We start from the raw sequence: 21,824 nt of genomic DNA, 5'->3' as shown, positions 1-21,824 counted from the left end.
TTCAATTTTTTCTCAAATTTCTGTTTAGTTCTTTTTCTAAAATGCTTACAAGAGAGAAAAACAACAGTGAAAAAGTACTCACGATGGCTATTTTTGCTATTATGGTCGTTCTGATTTTCGTTGTTTTTTTGCTTTGATACACGTAATGTTTTTCTTTGTACAAACGGATTTTAGCTCCAATGTAAAAACAGTAAAACTGTACCGAAAATCGGCCAGAATGTTAATTCTCGAGCTTACAACTCAGCGTTAAAAATGTATCAACTGCGCACTTAAATACTTTTGAAAACGACGCAAACCCATAAAGTTCACATGTATAGAAGGGTGATTACAAATGTTCAAATCTACAAATGTTCAAATCTTGTGTGTGAAATCCCATTGCATTACGGATAATTACATGGTGGAACGTTTTAGGATAATCCACTGCTCATACTAAACGTTCTTTGCTAATTATGACAATGTTTAGAGTGTACGGGTAAGTTTTATATCCAACCTGTATACTAACTGAAAGTTAGTATTGGTGATTTGAAATGTTTGTAATAATAAGTTATGTATCGTATTGATTTGAATTTGCTAGTTTCAAAAGAGTTGTTTTCAAATTCTAAAACGCTTATTACCCGCAAGCTCATCAACGAAATGCCTAGTGCAGGGGTCAGCAATCCCTGGCACGCGTACCAAGGTTGGCACGCGAGGTGGTTTTTCATGGCACGCCAACCGATTTGCCTGTTTATATTGTAGTAACAATTTAACCTGTTACACTGCTAGTTTATAGTTTTTATCATGCAATTGTCTTAAAATGCAGCCTTTCATGAACAAAACACTCTGCTTTCTCTTTGTTATTGATACCACTATTATTTAGAAAACCACTAAGCTTATTATTTAGAAAAACGTTGGCACGCGAGGTCATTAACACACGGAAACAACAAGTAACTGGCACGCGTCAACTAGAAACCAATCGTCGACACAGATGCCACGGTACAAATCTTAGTCGACTGCGTTGCAACGCCAAGTGTGCGCTATGTTCCGCATAAAAACTTAACAAATTTGCTTTTTTTAACTTGTTCGAAACCAGCTAAAATATTGACCGAAATAATACACTGTGGTTCAATAAGTTAAATACATAATTCGGAAAAAATACCCTTCGTTTTTCCAACTTGAAACCTTGTATTAATACTGCAACCCATGCAATGCGCAAAAAAGTTTAAGTATTGACTAAATTTGCTTTACGTGCTGGCCAAAACAAATTATTTCGCTGCACCTTGTTTACCTTCAAAAGTTTTAAACAACTGCAACTCTCACACAAACATTTTGGGTTGATGCACCCCTTTGTACCTGTCTTTCCGTTTTAGTTTTCTACAAATCGCTCAAAACTCCATCAATACCACTAAATGTTCTTGGTTAGCTCAACTTGTATGGCGGGTCGAGGTTTTCGAGTCGGATTCGGGTTTTGGCCTAAACTTTCGTCCCGCTTACAACTTTGCGTGGGCTGGCTCATTTACATGAAAAAAAAATGACGACCCACCCCCTGGTTTAGACAAATGTATTGAATAATTTTCGTTGTGTCTTAGCTGCAGTTTTTGGCAGTGATTTTTAATTAACTTATTTCCCTTTTCAGAATAGGCTAGGTTTGTGTTCAGATTTTTGCCCTTCTGTTAGACTTTTGCACATTCTTTCGCTCTAGTTCGGTGGTTCTTAACCTTTTTTCCTTGCTGCACCCCTTTCAAATCACTAAAAAGTTTTCGCACCCCCTGGGTTTTTGTATTTATATAGAATAGACCTAACCAACCTTAATGATTCAGCATCCCGCGCCCCCTAGGAACAGTTCTCGCACCCCTTGGGGGTGCGTGCACCCCTGGTTAAGAACCCCTGCTCTTGTTAGATTAGCCTACAGCAGGGGTGCACAACCTGCGGCCGCAAAGACGAGTTTGTGCGTCCGTCAACATGTTTATTAAAATATATGTACCGGCGGCCGTGACGCAAATTAAAACTATTTTGCGAAATATTTTGATTTTTAAACTGATCTGAACACATTTTGTGGAACTTAAAAGAGTATTTCTAGCCTAGTATCTATATGCGTCAGACTTTTTTATGCCTATTGTGTGCAAAATATGCTAAAAAACAGATAGAAATTATGACATCATAAACAGCTAAGACTGATCGTCAGACTGTTCAGTTCAATCTGTGCATCAAGTTAGAAGTTAATCTAGGCTTTTTAGGCGCCATTGGTATATAGATTAGGATTGCCATACGTCAGGATTTTCCCTGACATGTCAGGGAATTTAGTGTTTAAATCTGCGTCAGGGAGAAATGTTAAAATGTACTTAAAAGTCAGGAATTTAAGAACAAAAAAATATATATACTATGAAATTAATGTACCAACGGAAAAAGTTTCTTGTAGTTAGCTACAACCGCGTCTATGCCATGAAACGTAAAGAGGTAAACTAAACTTTAGTGCTCTTCAACCGGGTATACTGTATACCCAAGTGTATACCACATTAAAACTAGGGTATACGACTGAAGAAAGGTATACGAAGGGAATACAGCTGAGGTCAGTGTTACTAAACGTCGCTATTTTCATGAAATGCAGGAAGACAGCATGGTGACCTATGTGAGACTGACCTACTTGTTGTAAATATTATTGCGTCAGGTTGGGATTGTTGCGTCAATAATGTGAATTATGAAGCAAATAAGCACATACCTGGAGTATCCGTTAAGGTTGAACAATGTACTTTCTGGAATTTTACTTTTAATATTCCTGGAGTAAAGGAATGCGAATACAAAAAATTGAGAACACGTCAACACCACACCACATGAGAACAAGTCAACACCACACCACATGTCCAAATCGCTGAAAGAATGCAGCAACAAGCCAGCCATTAAATCAACTTCTTACGTTTACACACTTTTGTATGCTAAATTTCCTGGACGTAGCACAGGGGGTGCACAACCTTTCCGCTGTGACGGCCGCATCGTAAATCTTTATTAACAGTGCCTGATAGCCAATTTAATTTCTAGTTTGTTACGTAGAACAGTCTAGGGATCAGACTTTACTGTTTATAACGTCACCATCTAAATCAGTGGTTCTTAAGCGGTGTTCGATTGAACCCCAGGGGTTCGGCAACGCCGAACCAGGGCTTCGACGAAGGTCTTTTTGAAGTACAATACAAATACTCGTCAAATACTGTCAAACTTTTGGATCTATAGTAGGGTTGCCATACGTCCGGATTTTCCCTGACATGTCAGGGAATTTAGTGTTTAAATCTGCGTCAGGGAGAAATGTTAAAATGTACTTAAAAGTCAGGAATTTAAGAACAAAAATTATATATACTATAAAATCAATGTACCAACAGAGAAAGTTTCTAGTAAACTACAACCGCGTCTATGCCATGAAACGTAAAGAGGTAAACTGGCGGCGCGCAGGTTAACGCACACGGTTACTTTTTCGTTTTGCAGTGTGTGTGTGTGCGCGTAACAATACCTGTTTGTTACTAGTTGTATGGTGGCCGACAGCTGCCACTCAAAAAATAAAAACAATTAACAAAAATACAAAAATAATTACAAAATTTTATCAAATAAAAAATATTTCAAAAAAAAAAAATATATATATATAAAAGTAAAAGCAAAAAATAAAAAATAAAAAAGTTTTTTCAAAAAAAAGTAAAGCAAAAAAAAAAGTAAAAGCAAAAAAAAGTAAAAGCAAAAAAAAAGTTTTTCAAAAAAAAAGTAAAAGCAAAAAAAAAAAAAAGTTTTCCAAAAAAAAGTAAAAGCAAAAAAAAGTTCTGTGCAACCAAAGAACCCTATAAAGAGGGGTAGAGCTACTAACACGATAACGAGGATCTACCCCCCAAAAGGACCTAATTTCCGGTAGGTGGGGACCCCTTTAAAACATAAAGTATCGCATGTATAGCATGTATAGCATGTATAGCATGTATAGCATGTATAGCATGTATAGCATGTATAGCATGTATAATCGTTTACCGCATGTACCCGGGACTTTCCCTAACTTGTGTTGTAAGAAAATTAAATGTGAGTAGAAGTAGACTGTACAAAGTAATGTTGTTAAAATGTGCCTGCAGTTAAAAGACCTAGGCTCACTAGTCACTAGTTTAATTGGTGTGTAACAACAAAATTAAGATAAAAATTGATAGGAGTTTGACTGGTGAAGTGGTTGTAATTGGTTTAAAGTCAGTACTTTGTGCAACCTCTTGCTTTACGAAACTGATCAATGCTCCACTGCAGGCACAATTTTACTTTATAAAATGTACTACTTTCTGTGTTACATTTTGTATTGCAGATTGGTAAAGTTTTTGCGATCAATAGTAAATCATTCATTGTTGCTGTTTTTGTTGCACAAGTTCAGACAGTCATTTTATTAACTTCATTTTAAAAGTCTGGTATTTTAGTCTCATTGTTTTTCATGCAGCAGATTCGTAACAGAGTGGTGTTAATTTTAATTGTATTAATTATAGTGTGTACACTTTACTATGCTTTCTGGTGCAGGATTTATATGTTTTTGAACTAATTCATGATTCCATTTTTCAGCTTAACTTTCAAGATAAATGTTTAAAAAGTTACTGCTAGACAAGTCCAACAGTTTTTCTGAAAACATATTTGGTTATCATGTTTTAGTTTATTGACAGTGTTGTCCTAGTAGCAGTACAAAGATTCCAGCTGTGAATTATGATTGTACTGTTTACTCATTTGCTGACATTATCAATAATATTTTGTGTTTTTTATGGTGCTTCTTTGTATTTTTTTATTGTAACCCCAAAGACTAAATTGTAATTAAAATAAATTAAAAACCTAAAATACTTGTTGGAAACAGGAAAATTAGGTTTGCAAGTACTGCACAGATGGCTAGGGTAAATTTAATTTCAGAACATCAGCTAATGACTGCATAATGTATCAGTTGTCCATAAGTGGAAAGTATTGTACAGATGCTGAACGGGTTTTGAACTATATAACAATGCAGAATAGTTGACAGGAGAAAATTCCAAAAAATGTCCACTAGTATGTCAGTGCATTAAAATCATAAACGACGTGCAGATAGGTAATAATATAATTTATTCAATTTTTAGTCAGAAGGTGCAGTAAAAAATACCAAATACACATCAAAAACATACTAAATTTAGTTAGCAGACGTGGAAAATAATGTGGTAAAACAAGTGGGGATAAAGGAAAGAATACATTTTGACAATCATAAACCATTAGTACCAGAAAAAGGTGAAACACAGCAGATAGAGGTTGATATATATGCCGCAGAACTACTGAATCAAAAAGGACTTTATCAAATGCACAACAAAGCAGCACCTATTTTGTTGTAATTATAGACAATACTAGGTACTGCTTAAAGCATATGCATTCCAAACCATTTCTTGCTTGTGGACCAGCAAGGATAGAAAAAATCATATTTTATCACACTGACCAACTTCCAGAACCTATCATCAATGATGACCAGACTTCTGCGTCTTCTCCATTCTAATGCACTAATCTTTGCCAGCTGACAATCAATTAGAAAGTAAGATAAAAGTTGAGACTGATAAGCAACAAACTTTAAAGCCAAATTCCAATGCAAGTCATCATCACACTTCTTTGTATAATCCAACTTTAATGGACCAAACTTTGCCAAGTTTGTTTCCACATTCTCTGAAGGAACCATGACCATAAAATTGCCACCAAAACAAGCTGATAAAAAGCCAGGAAAACACAAATGAATGTTTTAGAGTTCTGAGATTTGAAATTCATTCATTTTGTTGTTTGCTTGTTTTTGCATCGGCAACTGTGAACTGATTCTTCAATAAAGGATGTTGAAATAAAACACTGCTTGCTTTAGTTTTCTATACCCTTGCTTGCCTAACACATGTAATAGACATCCTGTAAGACAAAAGTCTTTAGATATTAGTTGCAATTGCAGCAGTAGAGCACATGAAGACTGTTACATTCAGCCTAAACCACACTCAATAAATCAGTCAACTGCAGTGCAGACCAAGACAAAAGACAAAAAACTCGTACCTCATGTAGTTATAGCATTGCAACTGCGTAGTAAAGTACATGCGGTTACTTACAATACAAGTTGGGGAAAGTCCCGGGTACATGCGATAGATTTAGTATATAGGCTGTGTACATGCTATACATGCTATACATGCTATACATGCTATACATGCTATACATGCTATACATGCTATACATGCGATACATGCGATACATGCGATACTTTATGTTTTAAAGGGGTCCGTAGGTGGCGCAATAGAGCATTCCGCGCCAAAAAGGCGTTTGCGCCATTTAATTAAGTTTTGCGCCACGTTTGCAACCAGTTTAATTAAATTAAGCTGAATTTAATTTAGTGTAGCTTAGTTTAGTGAAATTAAGCGTTAAGTGAAATTAAGCTAAGCTGTAGTAAAATTAAGCTAAATTTAAAACAATTAATTTTCGCAAGCAAACATGGTGGAGGACTCAAATGCACAAGATATGACTCCATGCAATGCTAAAGAAGCCACGTAGGTTGTTTTGTTAATAAATTGAGAACAAAAGGATAGTTATTTTTTTGCAGAGTTGAAAATGCAAGAACCTTGCAGGAATTTGATTTTGCAACATCAAACCAAATTCAAAAGGTTGGTAATTGCGTGAAAATTCCGAATTTGGTTTGTCTTAAAGTATATTTTTTGGCTGCAGTGGTTTCAATGTAAAGAAAATGCAGAGAAATCATTTCTGCAATTCCAAACTGTGACGGATTTAAAGCTGCATTTGCATAAATCAAAGACATATGGTGGGTCTACATTTTAACCTTAGTTTAAAGAAATTTATTCATCTGCACATATGTAACATTTTAATAACATATTTGTATATGTACACATATATTTAAACACATAAACTTACAGACATTAAAAAAACCAAAGTGTGTTGGAACAATGACACTCCATACATTACTGTTCAAAGTAATTGCTGGAAATCATTTCAGCAAAATGAGGAGATGGTTTTCCAGCATGCTTACACGATAACAATGTTTGAAGTTACTATGTTTCCAACCTTTAAGGTATCAAAGTTGAAAGTTTAATTATTTTAAAAATGTAATTTATTTTAAAAAGAGATAAGGTTTATTAACAACCTGTCCTTTATACATGTTCTTTGTGTTGTGATAAACAAATATTTCAGATACTTGGTCACACAATTTTCTGCTTTATATGTAGAACAAGTCACAGTTTAGACGGTGGGTAGTAGGCAAACACATCAAAGAAGCACTTTCAACTGGAAAGCAGCTGTCTCAACAAACAGCATTTTATATAAACTTTTTAAAAATTCCCATTGACATGGTTTGTATAGAACTAAATGTACTAAGTTTTCCTTTTGTGAACCTATAGTTGTTATAAAAGAAACGTGTCCTTCTTACATTATATATTTTTCAGCTCCCCTAAAGTCATTTTATTATATTTGTAACAGTTAACGGAGACATTGCCTACAGAAAAAATATGCAAGCAACCCAACCAAGTAGATGAAACAAATTTGAAGGTATGGTTTGTCCTATATTTTTTTATGTGGTTTAATAAACTACTATTCTAATACATTTCAGTGGTTTTCTACGTTTAAACAAGCCGAAAGGGCAGTTGAGGAGTTTGAAATTACCATTTTAACCAAATTTATTGTGTACCAAAAAAAGTGTTATGGTATGTGAAACATTTCTATTGTATACTATTTTGTAAAATCAACGGTCGCATATTTATTGCTGATCATGTTATGTTGACAAAGATATCTCAAAAGGTGGTATTCGATGGGACAAAGATTTTATCCCATATGTTATTGTAAAAAGTTTGTGGCTGGAGTGCCAACATGCCAAAGATCAAAATAAGAAAAGAAATGAAAAACGTAAACCATGCATTCCCAAACAGGTATGCTTGTGTGTTACTCATTACATTGACTTAAAGACAAAAATAGTATTTTGTTGTTGTGTGCAGTTGCTTGACCATCCAAATCCTGCCAAAAAAAAGATGTGTATTCAAGGTTCAAAAAAGTGCAACTGCAAAGCAAAAATACGAATACAAGAAATACTAAGGTTTCCCCAATTTCAAGTGAGTATTTTTTTCATGTTAATACTCGAATAAAAAATAATTTCATATTTACTGATGTTTGCTGTTGTTAATATCAGGTTATGGCAAGATCTCAAAACCCTAGGAATAAGTCAGCTGTGCTTATTCACAAGGCTTTGAAAGACGAAGCTTCAAGGGAGTCTATGTTAAAGGAATGTGCTTGTAGCGTTTCTTTCCCAAGCAGTGGTGATCATTCTGGCCATGTTATTGGAGAAGTATGTTATAAACACCATTATTGATTCGAACATATAAATGATTTTTTTTTTGATTTTTTAAATCTTTACCTTTTATTCTTTCTACCAAATATCTCCATAAGTGATCATTGTTTCACCTAATATAATAATTTGACATACATATATGTGTTTGTTTGTATTGTAGGCGGCAGGATTTCTTCAAATGGTTGATAAGCGGATCATTGCTAAAATTGATGAAATGGTAAATGAAGGCATATGCAATATTGGGGAGATCATGAGAGGCCTAAAATTATTTGTGGTGCATGAACTGTTTAAAAATGATAATGTGCCATCAAACACAAATAGAAGATTTTTTCCGACAAGAAAGGATGTCGAGAGCCACTTCTACAGGGCATTTTCCAAACGTAAACTGGCTAAAATAGATCAAACAAATGTCCAATGTTTGGTTGACGAGTGGGTCAAGTCTGGAGATCCACAGGACAACATTTTTTTAGACCATATATTCCTAATGTGGTAAACACCACTAATTTAGACCTTACAGATGAAAAAACACCTCCTGTAATTGCATCAGAGCAAACTATGTTGTTTGTCCATCAACTTCATTGGCAGCAAAAACTTCTTCGTTACGGGCAGGACATTTGCCTACTAGATGCTACATATAAGACTTCTAAATATGCCCTGCCTTTGTTTTTTTTGTGTGTTAAAACAAACATGAACTACCAGGTTGTGGCTACTTTTATCACACAAAATGAGAGGCAAATTGATATTGAAGAAGCTCTTTCGCTTTTGAAGAAATGGACACCTGGCTGGAAACCAACTTTTTTTATGACAGACAAATGTGATGCTGAAATACATGCCATTGAAACTGTTTTTTCAGGTAAGCTTGTTTTTAATTTTGAGTTATGTATATGTTTAATGAAAAGACTAATATATAAACTATACTTTTGTATATCGAAAAAATATGTTCCACTGTATTTCTGGTAACTGTCTTCAAGGAAGTCTGAAGAGAGACCAGTGTAAAATATGTCAAACTGGCACTATGTTAGACAATACCAGCATTATGAAAGGGGAATGGGTTAAGTGTGTGAGATGTAAACAAGGTTTTCACACCAGCTGTCTTTACACAATTTCACAATGTTCCATTGTGGACAATAGGTTTATATGCCCTTAAATGCTGAAATATCTAGTTGTGCATGTAATAGACAAAATATCACTTTTTTGTAAGGCATTGTTTGAAAAGTTTATCAGTATCAGTACAAATGCTTTAAAAGTGTTATTACCTAACAAGCATTTTTCCTGAAACACATTATTGTGGTCAACCCCTAAGCTTTTTAGCTTGAACGCCTGAGTGTGGTTAACCCTTAAGCATTTAGCTTGAACGCCTGAGTGTGATTGACTCACTGCAATAGTATTTTACTATTACGGCAAGAAGTTTTGAACACTTCAACAGGTGTGGTTAGCCTTAAGTCTGCAGATTTAAACCCTGCAGTCTTGAACGCTTAAAGGTGTGGTTGTACTACAAACCCCCAGTTTCATAGGGCTACTGGCGAGGCGTCTGGGTTATCAAAAATGCCAACGACCACAAATGAGAGCCCCATGGGTGTGGTTGGAATTCTCATGATAGTTTACATAAGTTCTCATATTAGTAAATACAATCCTAAATATTGTTATCTTTTTATCATAAACATAACTGCCAAAGAAATTGTGTATATGGAACGCATTATGCAGACTGTGCATTGTTATGTTTACTTTAAAACTTTCAAAAACGACACCATAAACAACTTGTTCATTTTATTTCTCTTCTTTCTGCAAAGCACAGCAACAGTTTCAAAAAACTTCACACTTAAGGACTTTTACCATACTTACATTTTCCGCCGGGGTGTCCTGTATTGGTGCCTACAAAAATGGTGATGTCATTATCTCTATCATAGACATAATCAATTGGTAAAACACCTTACTGTAACCCACTGTTATTAATAATTCCACATACTTACATCTTCCGCCGGGGTGTCCTGTATTGGTGCCTACAAAAATTGTGATGTCATTATCTCTATCATAGACATAATCAATTGGTAAAAACACCTTACTGTAACCCACTGTTATTAATAATTCCACATACTTACATCTTCCGCCGGGGTGTCCTGTATTGGTGCCTACAAAAATGGTGATGTCATTATCTCTATCATAGACATAATCAATTGGCACAAACACCTTACTGAAACCCACTGTTATTAATATTCCACATACTTACATTTTCTGCCGGGGTGTGGTGTTTTGGTGCCTACAAAAATGGTGATGTCATTAGCTCTATCACAGACATAATCAATTGGCACAAACACCTTACTGAAATCCACTGTTATGTCACATACTTACTTTATTTTTAAATGGGACTCTTCTTAGGTCTAAAAACACAATGTTGTCATCTATTTTATAAACAGGCATATTTAAAAAATGGTCTTACTTCTATGATTAAATTTGTTTCTGGGAAGCCATCTGTAAATAATAATGCAATACATGGATTAATTACACCAAATTTCAGTTACACCACTTTGCTTACTTTGCATTAGGGGATATTTTATTTTGTCTGTAAAATATAAGACATATAATAGTAACATATTGTATGGTAATGATTATAAACAGGTCACTTACTGTTGTAGGGCCCTGAATTGCCGGTAAGGCATAAATCTGTAAAATTGAACATATATACAGCATTTCTATTTATGTTAAATCATCTGCCACACAGATTTCCTAATTAGCAATCAACTGTATTACCTTCGTTGCCGATTTTCCCTTTGTGTCTGTATAATAAACAGAATGAATTAAGTTGTCTTGCTAAATTTTGAACGACTACTTGACAATTTAAAACAACTCACTTTGCTGTCAGCAACCTGCCGCAGCTCCACGTGACAGTTTTTGCAATTAATGAACTTTATATCCATTGCTCTACATGAAAAGTAATAAATTTAATGTCCATTTTATGAAACAAACACAACATAATTAAACTACACACCACGACCAAATAATGTAAGTACACTTTCAATAATACGCCTTTTTGGCGCGGAATGCTCTATTGCGCCACCTACCGGAAATTAGGTCCTTTTGGGGGGTAGATCCTCGTTATCGTGTTAGTAGCTCTACCATAAAGAGGAAGGTCAACTAGTGTTTGTTCTTTTATGACGTTTTGAGTCGTCACGCTTGAATGACACTTTATTAAACTTCCCGGGCTTACATTAAACCAGTGGTTCCCAACCGGGGTGCCGCGGCACCCTGGGGTGCCAATTGCAATGCTCAGGGGTGCCGCGAGATATTGATATTGCAATACTGCGGCCCATTATTTATTTTAACTTTAACACGTAAGTGCGGAATTTATTTATTTCTAACCGAGTTTTAGTGTGTATTGAGTTTCGCATCTCGCATTTATTCCCGGCTTCTTATTTCATACGGTTATTTGAAATACAAAAACCTCAAAAAATTTATCCAGTTTTGCCAGGGTGCCGCAAACTATTTATCTCTTAGATAGGGTGCCGCAAGGTCAAAAAGGTAGGGAACCACTGCATTAAACTGTACAGTAACTTCGCTAAAAATAGAGGATTTGTTTGAATCTCTTGTAAACTAGGCATTGTAAACTATAAAGAACCAATTAAATTTGCCAAGGGAGACCTTTTATTGGAAAATATGGACGATGACATGCCTGAACAATCGACAAGTCGTAAGTTTGAGGCACATTCGTTTACCACCAGACGCCACGAAAAATTAACTGCAATCGCGGACGCCCTATCCTAAAGTGAATCACTGTGGAACTAATCTTGCAATAGATTTGTTGGAAACGTTTTCAAAGAATAAAAAGGGAGAGTAAATTGTTGCAAAATTTCCGTTGCTGTGCAATGATGCACAAAAGTATTTTTTAGAAGATGTTTTTAATCCAGTGGCTGCAGAGTGCTTGTTGACCCTTCTACAACATATTATCATTAAGAAAGAACTGCCAAGAGCACCTTCTTATGGCCAAATAAAAGCATTTAAAATGACACTTTAGAGTATATTGGAGGCTATTTAATCAGAAAAACAACAGTCCAGAGATGACAGAAGCGCTTGAGTGCATGTGTAATTCATCTCCACATGGAAAAAGCTTTTGATTCTTTAAGATTTCCTTCAGACGACTTTTTATTCTTTTTGCAGCATATATATTTAAAGATTTTGAAGCAAACTACGAACAGCAAGTTAACAATATTAACTGCAATAATGTTGGTCAAGAGATAATATGACATTTACTTCGAAAACTTTAATGTTTAAATTTCTGACATGTCAGATGAAGATCCTTCAAATGTCTGCAAAATGTTATCTTATGTTGTGAGTTGTCGCATGCATTTGCCAAAAAGTTGTTTGAAAAAATGTACACAGGAGCAAATAAACAATTTAAGAAAGGGCTATAGAGGTGAACTAAAGAAAAAATAGCAGTACTTAACCAGACTATTTTGATGATTGACTTTTTTTCAAGTGAAGTCCAGGCATTTTTTTCATATGTTGTGTTTCTGCCCTTTATGTGTTTTATCATTTTACGTTGGCTCTGTGTTGTATTCCATATGAAACTTAAAACACATCTGAATTATGTGATCTTCACCCAAGTGGCCTTTGTAATTTTTAACTATGTATCAATTATGTCAATGTAAACACTGTTAATTTTTTTAGAGAGCTTTAACAAAGTAGCATACCAAGTTTCCAAAAAATGCCTCCAAGTTGTCTTGTGTAAAAGTATGAAATCAAACATATATATTTAATGTCATCTCCTTGAAGTAATTGCCTAGACTATAGACATTTCTATGTACTTATTTGTGGTAAATAATAGTCCAGTACTGGAGTTGCCAAATAAGGTTAAACAAGAACTGCTACTATACTACTTTCCACGACAGTAATTTGTTAACAAACTTTTGCAAAAAAGATATCCTTGCATCACTTGCATGTGAAACACTTTTCAACCTAATGTTTCTGTTGCAAGGCCTACTTTTATTTGTGCAAATAGGAATAACTTTACAAGTGATAAAAAACTGCCTATAGTGTAAAATGTGAATGACATTCTACAAACGCTGGTTACCGTTATTTTTGTTATTCTGCAGCACAATGCAGGCTGCAATAAATGGTTTATTTGCAATATCAGTAGTTCCCTTGTGTCTATGCATGTTGTAGTGCTAACAAAAATGGCCATTTAAAACAAGTACTGCATTGGTAGCATCACATTGTCCTGATTGAATTGCTGTATTTTACTTTATCAAACATTTTGAGCTTTAATTCCTAATTTAATAATGTTAAATTGCAATTTCCGAACATCCATTGTGTTGAACAAGGTTTAACACATGAAAATCTCACTATTTGTTTTTATTGTGTACTGGCAATTTGTGCCTGTAAAGCTTCTTTGCAATAAAACTGCATATTGCTACAAAATTTATCTATTTCTTGGATTTCTGCACCATACAAGCAAATAAAGATATAACTATCACAACCAACTTTGAAATTACAAAATAGTTTAGTTGATATGAAGAGAGCCAAAAACAGCAATTTTCGTCAGCACAAGATGATGCACATGACATATACATCCTCTTGTCTGAAGGAAAGAGCCATTCTCGTTTAATTTATGCTATAAATGCATGCAAAGTACAAACTACTTTAAATTGCACTAACAAAATATAAACCCCTGCAGATGATTTATTCTTATGCTACAGCCAAATTAGGGTTGGGAGCAACAGAAGGTTTGTCCAGTGGTATTATAGTTGCTAGACCACTTAGAAATTTAGTCATCGCCAGCAGAAAATTAGTCAGGCACGTTTCTTTCTGTGCTCGCGTTCTTTTAAACATTTTGCGAAATCAGCCAAAAATCGTTTTGCATCTTATCATACCTTGTGCCTTTGCAAAACTTGCAGACATACTACATCCTGGCACTGCGCAGTGCGTGATCACCATTTTACTTGTAAAATGAACTCTTTAGCAATAAGATTTTCTGTTTCTCAGCCTAAACACCACCTCTGTACTGCATTTAATAAAGTGTCATTCATGCGTGACGAGAACAATGAGTCGGCCTTCCTGGTTATAGAGTTCTTTGGTGCAACCCGTGGCCGAGAACTGCCATTGGTTTTGAAATGCATTGCGCGGACGATGGCTGCCACCATAAGCCCGTGGCCGAGAACTGCCATTGCCTACGAAATGCATTGTGCCGGCCGATGGCTGCCATTGGGCGGAAAAAACGCCCAATGGCAGCCATCGGCCGGCACAATGCATTTCACAGGCAATGGCAGTTCTCGGCCACGGGCTTATGGTGGCAGCCATCGTCCGCGCAATGCATTTCAAAACCAATGGCAGTTCTCGGCCACGGGTTGCACAGAACTTTTTTTTTGCTTTTACTTTTTTTTTGAAAACTTTTTTTTGTTTGCTTTTACTTTTTTTTGAAAAAACGTTTTTTTATTTTTTTTTTGCTTTTACTTTTTTTTTGAAAAAACTTTTTTATTTTTTATTTTTGCTTTTACTTTTATATATTTTTTTGAAATATTTTTTATTTAATAAAATTTTGTAATTATTTTTGTTTTTTTGTTAATTATTATTATTTTTTTGAGTGGCAGCTGTCGGCCACCATACTAGTTGTCTAACAATACGCGTTAAATACGCAAATAAAAACCCGCGTCTCAAGAAACCACAGCATTCGATGCAACGTGGAAACGTGAGAAGTTTCATTTGCTTTAACTGTGTACCTCGTGTAAGGAACTATATAACAACAAAAAGTCGAATGTCGGGAGACTATAAAAACGTTTTTATACAGTGGCATTTTATTTCAAATTCATAAACAGCTAAGACTGATCGTCAGACTGTTCAGTTCAATCTGTGCATCAAGTTAGAAGTTAATCTAGGCTTTTTAGGCGCCATTGGTATATAGATTAGGGTTGCCATACGTCAGGATTTTCCCTGACATGTCAGGGAATTTAGTGTTTAAATCTGCGTCAGGGAGAAATGTTAAAATGTACTTAAAAGTCAGGAATTTAAGAAGAAGAAAAATATATATACTATGAAATTAATGTACCAACGGAAAAAGTTTCTAGTAGTTAGCTACAACCGCGTCTATGCCATGAAACGTAAAGAGGTAAACTAAACTTCAGTGCTCTTCAACCGGGTATGCTGTATACCCAAGTGTATACCACATTAAAACTAGGGTATACGACTGAAGAAAGGTATACGAAGGGAATACAGCTGAGGTCAGTGTTACTAAACGTCGCTATTTTCATGAAATGCAGGAAGACAGCATGGTGACCTATGTGAGACTGACCTACTTGTTGTAAATATTATTGCGTCAGGTTGGGATTGTTGCGTCAATAATGTGAATTATGAAGCAAATAAGCACATACCTGGAGTATCCGTTAAGGTTGAACAATGTACTTTCTGGAATTTTACTTTTAATATTCCTGGAGTAAAGGAATGCGAATACAAAAAATTGAGAACACGTCAACACCACACCACATGAGAACAAGTCAACACCACACCACATGTCCAAATCGCTGAAAGAATGCAGCAACAAGCCAGCCATTAAATCAACTTCTTTCGTTTACACACTTTTGTATGCTAAATTTCCTGGACGTAGCACAGGGGGTGCACAACCTTTCCGCTGTGACGGCCGCATCGTAAATCTTTATTAACAGTGCCTGATAGCCAATTTAATTTCTAGCTTGTTAGGTAGAACAGTCTAGGGATCAGACTTTACTGTTTATAACGTCACCATCTAAATCAGTGGTTCTTAGGCGGTGTTCGATCGAACTCCAGGGGTTCGGCAACGCCGAACCAGGGCTTCGACGAAGGTCTTTTTGAAGTACAATAAAAATACTCGTTTTTGTCAAACTTTAGGGTCTATAGTAGGGTTGCCATACTTCAGGATTTTCCCTGACATGTCAGGGAATTTAGTGTTTAAATCTGCGTCAGGGAGAAATGTTAAAATGTACTTAAAAGTCAGGAATTTAAGAACAAAAATTATATATACTATAAAATCAATGTACCAACAGAGAAAGTTTCTAGTAAACTACAACCGCGTCTATGCCATGAAACGTAAAGAGGTAAACTGGCGGCGCGCAGGTTAACGCACACGGTTACTTTTTCGTTTTGCAGTGTGTGTGTGCGCGTAACAATACCTGTTTGTTAGTAGTTGTCTAACAATACGCGTTAAATTCGCAAATAAAAACCCGCGTCTCAAGAAACCACAGCATTCGATGCAACGTGGAAACGTGAGAAGTTTCATTTGCTTTAACTGTGTACCTCGTGTAAGGAACTATATAACAACAAAAAGTCGAATGTCGGGAGACAATAAAAACGTTTTTATACAGTGGCTTTTTATTTCAAATTTGAAAAGGTGTTTGTGGCTTAGAGTGTTTTTTTTCCTGAGTGAAATTGGTGCGAATGGCTTTTAGAGTGGTAAAGGTTGACGACCACTGATATATATGCTTATTGTTTCATTGATAGTAAGAGCAGTGAGCTTACCCTAAAAACTAAACAGAATCCTTCGCAGAAAGTTAATTGACAAGGATCAGAGTATCGTATAACGTTTTCTTATGTCGCCGTGCGTGTGACTTTCGAATTTTCGAAACTTATTTTATAATAAAAGTGTTTGGATCGCAAAAAAGGTTAACGCTGCGGTTGTCAAACTGGGGTCCGTGAGGCAATTTTGCGGTGACCGCGAAAAGGGTAATTCTATATTCGTATTTGGCGTCAGTTTGTGCAACTGAATAAGTTTGAGTGAAAGTGAGAATCGACCTGTCCATTGCTAAACAATAGGCTTTATTGCATGACAACTAACAAAAATGCAATTGTTCGCGCACAATTGTAATGTTTTTGTATTGTCTGTGATGTCAGATTTGAATCATTGTTATGCGCAATTTTGCTACTTTCGTTTTTCTGAAATATACATTCGAGCTTAAGGATCACGAGCCCTCGAAATAATGGCAATTGGACCGTTTAGAAAAAACTAATGAAAACGTTTGAAAACCAATGGGTTAATGCAACTGAGGTAAATTTTGTCAGGGATTGTGTATCATAAAATATGGCAACCCTAATATAGATGGTATATATATATATATAAGTATTTCTTTACATCAATAATTTTAAAACACAAGCAAGCAGGCAATTGGCGGCCGTTGGTGAAATAAAGATCTGCGATGCGGCCGTCACAGCGAAAAGGTTGTGCACACCTGGCCTACAGCCATATTTTAACTTTTTGTACAGTAATGCGTAATTTAACTACTTGAATTCTTCATCGGTCAAAATTTTCAATTTGTAGGTCAAAATTTTTCATTTTTTAGATCAAAAAATAATCGCCCCGGTAATAACCGTACCAGACATAGTGGAGCAACTATGCCTGTTAAGGACACAATTGTTACATAACAAACACAATTGTCTCTTCTTTGATCAATATGTTTCATGCATTTTCGACAGAAATATCTGCTTTTTGTTAAAGGTTTGGTCAGTCCGTGCATCAAAAGCTGGGATGAATAAGTTTGGAAAGGGCAGCCAAGGAAAGATATGAAGGTGCAACAAATATAAATTTAAAGTTGAAATGTTTTTTGTTTGTACAGTACACCCTGGACATGCGGCGAACACAAGCAGCAAAGGAAATTTGACGATAGAGTTGGATAACGGAAATCCTTACTTTTAACCTGGAAGTACTGTTTCGGGAAACGTTTTAATTGAGCCCAAAAAGCCTTTGGATTTTAAACGTAAAGACTAAACGTATCACATTTTGCTTCAGCCAGTAATGCAAACGGCACTAAGTTTATTTAAAATTCTCAGTTCATGAAATGGAAACCAGTGTTGGTCAAATTTTACAACACGCTTTAACAAACTTGTTTAGATTAAATTTCCTTTAGCTAATTTTGGTTAGTTAACGCAACTGCTTTGGCTTTAAGTTCCTATTTTTCTCAACTTAATTCTGGCACAGTCGGGTTAAGGGCAAAAACATCAATAGCAGCTTATAAGACCACATCTAGTACAGATTTTGCAAAATCCCTTCAAACATTAAAATTTAGCCATTTAAAAAAAACTCGTGAAACGCAGTGACATAAAAATATACGTACATATTTTTTACAAATATACAAGAAAAGTTTCCTCAAATAGATATTGAAGTAAAACTCAACGGGGTTGGGGAAGTGCGTTGGAGCGAAACACACGGTTCTGGTGAAAATCAGCATACTGAACACTACAGTGCTCATGAAGACTACAGCAGGCAAGGAATTGTGCTGATGACATCAGGTTGTTATTTTTGGGTCCATAACAACAGTAAATGTTTTTTTCTGCGAGCAAATAAGCTTGGAGAGTACGTAAAGCTTTGGCGCCATTAGAAGGTGACACAAAGGTTGTAAATCTCTTTTAACGAGGTTCAAAAAATGTAATAATCAAAACTGGTGTTGTCTGGGTGATTTATATTAAGCGGCTAAATAACAGTCAAATTTTGAAGGCAATATACTTTGATGTCGTTCCCTAATTGATCATAAGTTACTCTACCTGTACCTTTCGTCAACCTGTGGTATATTTTTGCCAACTTGGTTTGTATTGCTTGTTTCGGACGGAAATTACAAATTGCCTTCTGGAAGATCTGTTCATCGATTTCAATTTACTTTGCCGCAAAACATTCCAGCTTCATTTGAAGGTACGAGAAAGGAAAAGTGGATAAAGTGTAGAAAACTCTAATAAATGTCCTTTTTAAGCATAGACGCGTTTTTTTATCCGAGTAAATGTTCGTGTTCTAAAATTTTGAAACCTCATGATCTTCAAAGCATATACGATATCAGATGTCACTTTTATGTATTCAATTGCTATGACGTTAACTTTAAAATAGTTTGCAGCACATGAGCTGTCATTTGAATAAACAAATAAAAACACAGACATATAGTAATTGGGATTATTTTAGGTGTTTCTTTTCGCATTTATTTCTCTTTATAAAAACATTTTTTGTTGTACTTAGTGTCTGGTGGCCACGTAAGGTATGTCATCAAAGCTAAAATCTCAAGGAATGGAATGTTTGCAGATCTCAAAAATGAAATCCCGATTATTGTGCTGGGTTACCTGGATCTTAATACTGTTCACGGCGCTAAGGTATGTGATAAGTTACTAACAATACAGTATACGAGGGCACGAAAAAGGCATTTAATTATCAATTTTTAGAATTTCGTTTATGATTTAATTTAGTCCCTATCAATTTTAATTAGTGTCAACTGGTAATATGGGAATGATTTAGGAAGTAGCGTCAGGGAGTGCTTCGATGACACTGTGTTGTTGCTGCTGTGCAAGTCGACCCATCGAGGCAAAATTGACTCTTGATAAAACTGGATACGTGCCCGGTGAATATATCAAAATTCATGGAACGATTGCAAACATGAGGTTAATCTGCATTTTTTATCGACGAATTGTTAATCTAAATTTTTAGATTTGTTGATCTAAATTCGCAGATTTGTTTACGATTTGTTGATATAAAAAATAATTTTTTCTTTGTTTCTTTACAGCAACTCGAGTATGAAAGGTAGCAGCTGTAGTATCATCCAGAGTGTTAAGCAAATTGCTACCAATGAATCGAGAACTGTAACCAACAGTGTTGCCAAGCTGCAGGGCCCAATGTGCGGTCGAAATTTAAACGTTCAAGTCAGCGAAAATTTACAGGTTTGTTGTGAAGATTTGAAATCAACTTTTTAAACTCAGACAACAGTCAGTCTGAATTTTTTTTCAGGTTCCGTCGTTACCACCAAGTGGATTAAATTTCTGTAATATTATGACACTTGAATACCTTCTCGAGGTAAAGTTTTACTGGTAAATGTCATCAAACCCTGTTTATATTGGAAAGACTTTTACAGTTCATACTTTTACTTGTTGTAGATCAATTTTAGCTTCAATCAGGGTATAACTTGTTAACATGCCAATTTGTTTCTTTATTCGTTTGCACGCAATGATGTACTTATATAACAAGTAATTCATCAATTAAAATAGCAAGTGCACTGTTCATCGATTTATGTTTTACTTAAGCTCCGAGTCCATACCCCAACTTGTCATACGACTTTGCGCAGTTCTGCTCCAATCGTGATTGGCACAGTTCCTCTAATAATGGACGGTGAGAGTCAGTCAAAAATGCTATCGCTGTTAAAATATCGTTTGCCCTAATGCAGTGGTTCTTAACCGGGGTTCGATCGAACCCCAGGGGTTCGACAACGCCGAATCAGGGGTTCGACGAAGGTCTTTTTAAAGTACAATACAAATACTCGTTTTTGTCAAACATTAGGGTCTATAGTCGCTTAAAACGACAATTTGTATTCGCTCAATATCAAAACAGTGGAAAGTTAAACTTAGGCAGGGGTGTTTTAAACTGCTCTAAACATTTTTTGTGGTACTAAAAAGAGTATTACCAGCCCAATAACCATATGTGTCAGACTTTTTGTACGCCTATTGTGTGCCAACAATGCGAACAAAACAGGTGCCACAAGCATCACAGTATAAATTATGACATCGTAAATACTTAAGACTGATCTTCACACTGTGCAGCTCAATCTATGCACCGAGCTAGAATTTATTCTGGGCTTTTTGGGCGCTATTAGATGGTAAATAAATGATGTAAACCACGTATTTTAAAACAAAAATAAGCAGGTAAATGGCGGCCGTTGGTGAAATAGGAATCTGCGATGCGGCCGTCCCAGCAAAATGGTTCTGCACCCCTGCACTAAGGTTTCATTTTCTTTTTTTGACGTAACAAAGAGCATTGTTCGTAAGCAGAAACACAACGAAATTTTTTTGGCAGCAAAAACTTATTACCTGATCTTTTTCATGTTTGTGTACAGATGCTAAAAATACAATGCTTAATTTTGGTAAAACCTAAAAACTACCGGAATTAAAGCAATCATGAAAAAAGTTGCTTGTATTAAAAGTTATGATTTCAGAATTTAACAAAATTACAAACAGTAACTGTTGCCACTATGTTTGAACAAAAACTAATTATGACCAACCAAACAAATGGGTTAAAAACCTGGTATGTAACTTTGGGGTTCGACCGAAGGCTGAAGAATATCGTAGGGGTTCGGCCGTTATAAAAAGGTTAAGAACCACTGCCCTAATGTATATTTTTGTACAGTCTTTATTGGGTTCAATTATGGAACCGTTTAAGTATACAAATTTATTCTGATAAGCTTTAAATTTTTTCAGATAATTATGTGGGTTATCCTCCAAGAACGGACAACAATTATTATTGCATTAATCGGCATTAAGTTTTGAATCCCTAAAACAATTTCAATTCGCAAAAAATGTTTCCCTTCAATTATTACAACATACTGCATATTAAAACGAGCGTAAATTTCAAGCCTCAATTGCACAACCCAAACATGAGTAGGCCAGCTACAAATTGTGTTTATGTTATACGTCTATTTGTATGTTGAACACTTGAATGCTTCAAAACTAGTAACACTGAAACAACGAAAACCTGACTTCACACCAGAGCTTTCACCCAAATTTTTTGGTAAGTTTTGGTCAGTCAGTGGTTTGTTAATTGCAACATAGTAAA

The 21,824-nt window shown here is 35.5% G+C and overlaps 2 protein-coding genes, 1 long non-coding RNA gene and 1 pseudogene across 5 annotated transcripts; 3 read left to right on the top strand and 1 right to left on the bottom strand.

Moving 5' to 3' along the window:
* Positions 1–6,438: 6,438 nt before the first annotated feature.
* Positions 6,439–7,501, top strand: LOC145205346 (uncharacterized). The gene is made up of 4 exons (XM_080078075.1): positions 6,439–6,494; positions 6,548–6,608; positions 6,670–6,763; positions 6,876–7,501. The coding sequence occupies exons 1-4, from the start codon at positions 6,439–6,441 to the stop codon at positions 7,049–7,051; spliced, it is 387 nt and encodes a 128-aa protein (XP_079934201.1). The 3' UTR covers positions 7,052–7,501.
* A 320-nt stretch (positions 7,502–7,821) lies between these two features.
* On the top strand, positions 7,822–9,775 carry LOC145205260 (uncharacterized; annotated as a pseudogene). The gene is made up of 5 exons (XR_013853625.1): positions 7,822–7,857; positions 7,947–8,060; positions 8,138–8,293; positions 8,457–9,176; positions 9,723–9,775. The product of XR_013853625.1 is annotated as an uncharacterized LOC145205260 (transcript).
* Positions 9,776–10,172: 397 nt separating this feature from the next.
* Positions 10,173–11,624, bottom strand: LOC145207308 (uncharacterized). 2 transcript variants are annotated; one of them, XR_013853873.1, is made up of 8 exons: positions 11,356–11,624; positions 11,146–11,215; positions 11,045–11,070; positions 10,922–10,957; positions 10,734–10,765; positions 10,646–10,674; positions 10,524–10,553; positions 10,173–10,425 (listed from the first exon to the last, which is right to left on the bottom strand). It is a non-coding gene; the product is annotated as an uncharacterized LOC145207308 (long non-coding RNA). The 2 variants fall into 2 exon arrangements; XR_013853862.1 differs by having other exon boundaries at positions 11,146–11,624.
* A 323-nt stretch (positions 11,625–11,947) lies between these two features.
* LOC145205171 (arrestin domain-containing protein 3-like) lies at positions 11,948–20,093 on the top strand. Its single transcript, XM_080077868.1, has 7 exons — positions 11,948–11,981; positions 18,404–18,522; positions 18,782–18,935; positions 19,251–19,381; positions 19,524–19,666; positions 19,789–19,942; positions 20,010–20,093. Exons 1-7 carry the CDS (start codon positions 11,948–11,950, stop codon positions 20,091–20,093), a joined length of 819 nt encoding a protein of 272 aa, XP_079933994.1.
* The last annotated feature ends 1,731 nt before the right edge of the window (positions 20,094–21,824 follow it).

Source organism: Phallusia mammillata, chromosome 1 (assembly GCF_965637545.1).
Source record: "Phallusia mammillata chromosome 1, kaPhaMamm4.hap1.1, whole genome shotgun sequence".
Lineage (NCBI taxonomy): Eukaryota > Metazoa > Chordata > Ascidiacea > Phlebobranchia > Ascidiidae > Phallusia > Phallusia mammillata.
This window is presented reverse-complemented; position numbering and strand designations above follow the sequence as displayed.

Bases quoted from the DNA above. Each gene is read 5' to 3' on its own strand.
- LOC145205346 (XM_080078075.1), top strand. From the start codon at position 6,439: ATGGTGGAGGACTCAAATGCACAAGATATGACTCCATGCAATGCTAAA. The intron at 6,495-6,547 runs GTAGGTTGTTTT...ATTTTTTTGCAG, and splicing joins TGCAATGCTAAAGAAGCCAC to AGTTGAAAATGCAAGAACCT. The intron at 6,609-6,669 runs GTTGGTAATTGC...TTTTGGCTGCAG, and splicing joins CATCAAACCAAATTCAAAAG to TGGTTTCAATGTAAAGAAAA.
- LOC145205171 (XM_080077868.1), top strand. From the start codon at position 11,948: ATGGACGATGACATGCCTGAACAATCGACAAGTC. The intron at 18,523-18,781 runs GTGCTGATGACA...ATTGATCATAAG, and splicing joins ACTACAGCAGGCAAGGAATT to TTACTCTACCTGTACCTTTC. The intron at 19,943-20,009 runs GTTTGTTGTGAA...ATTTTTTTTCAG, and splicing joins AAGTCAGCGAAAATTTACAG to GTTCCGTCGTTACCACCAAG.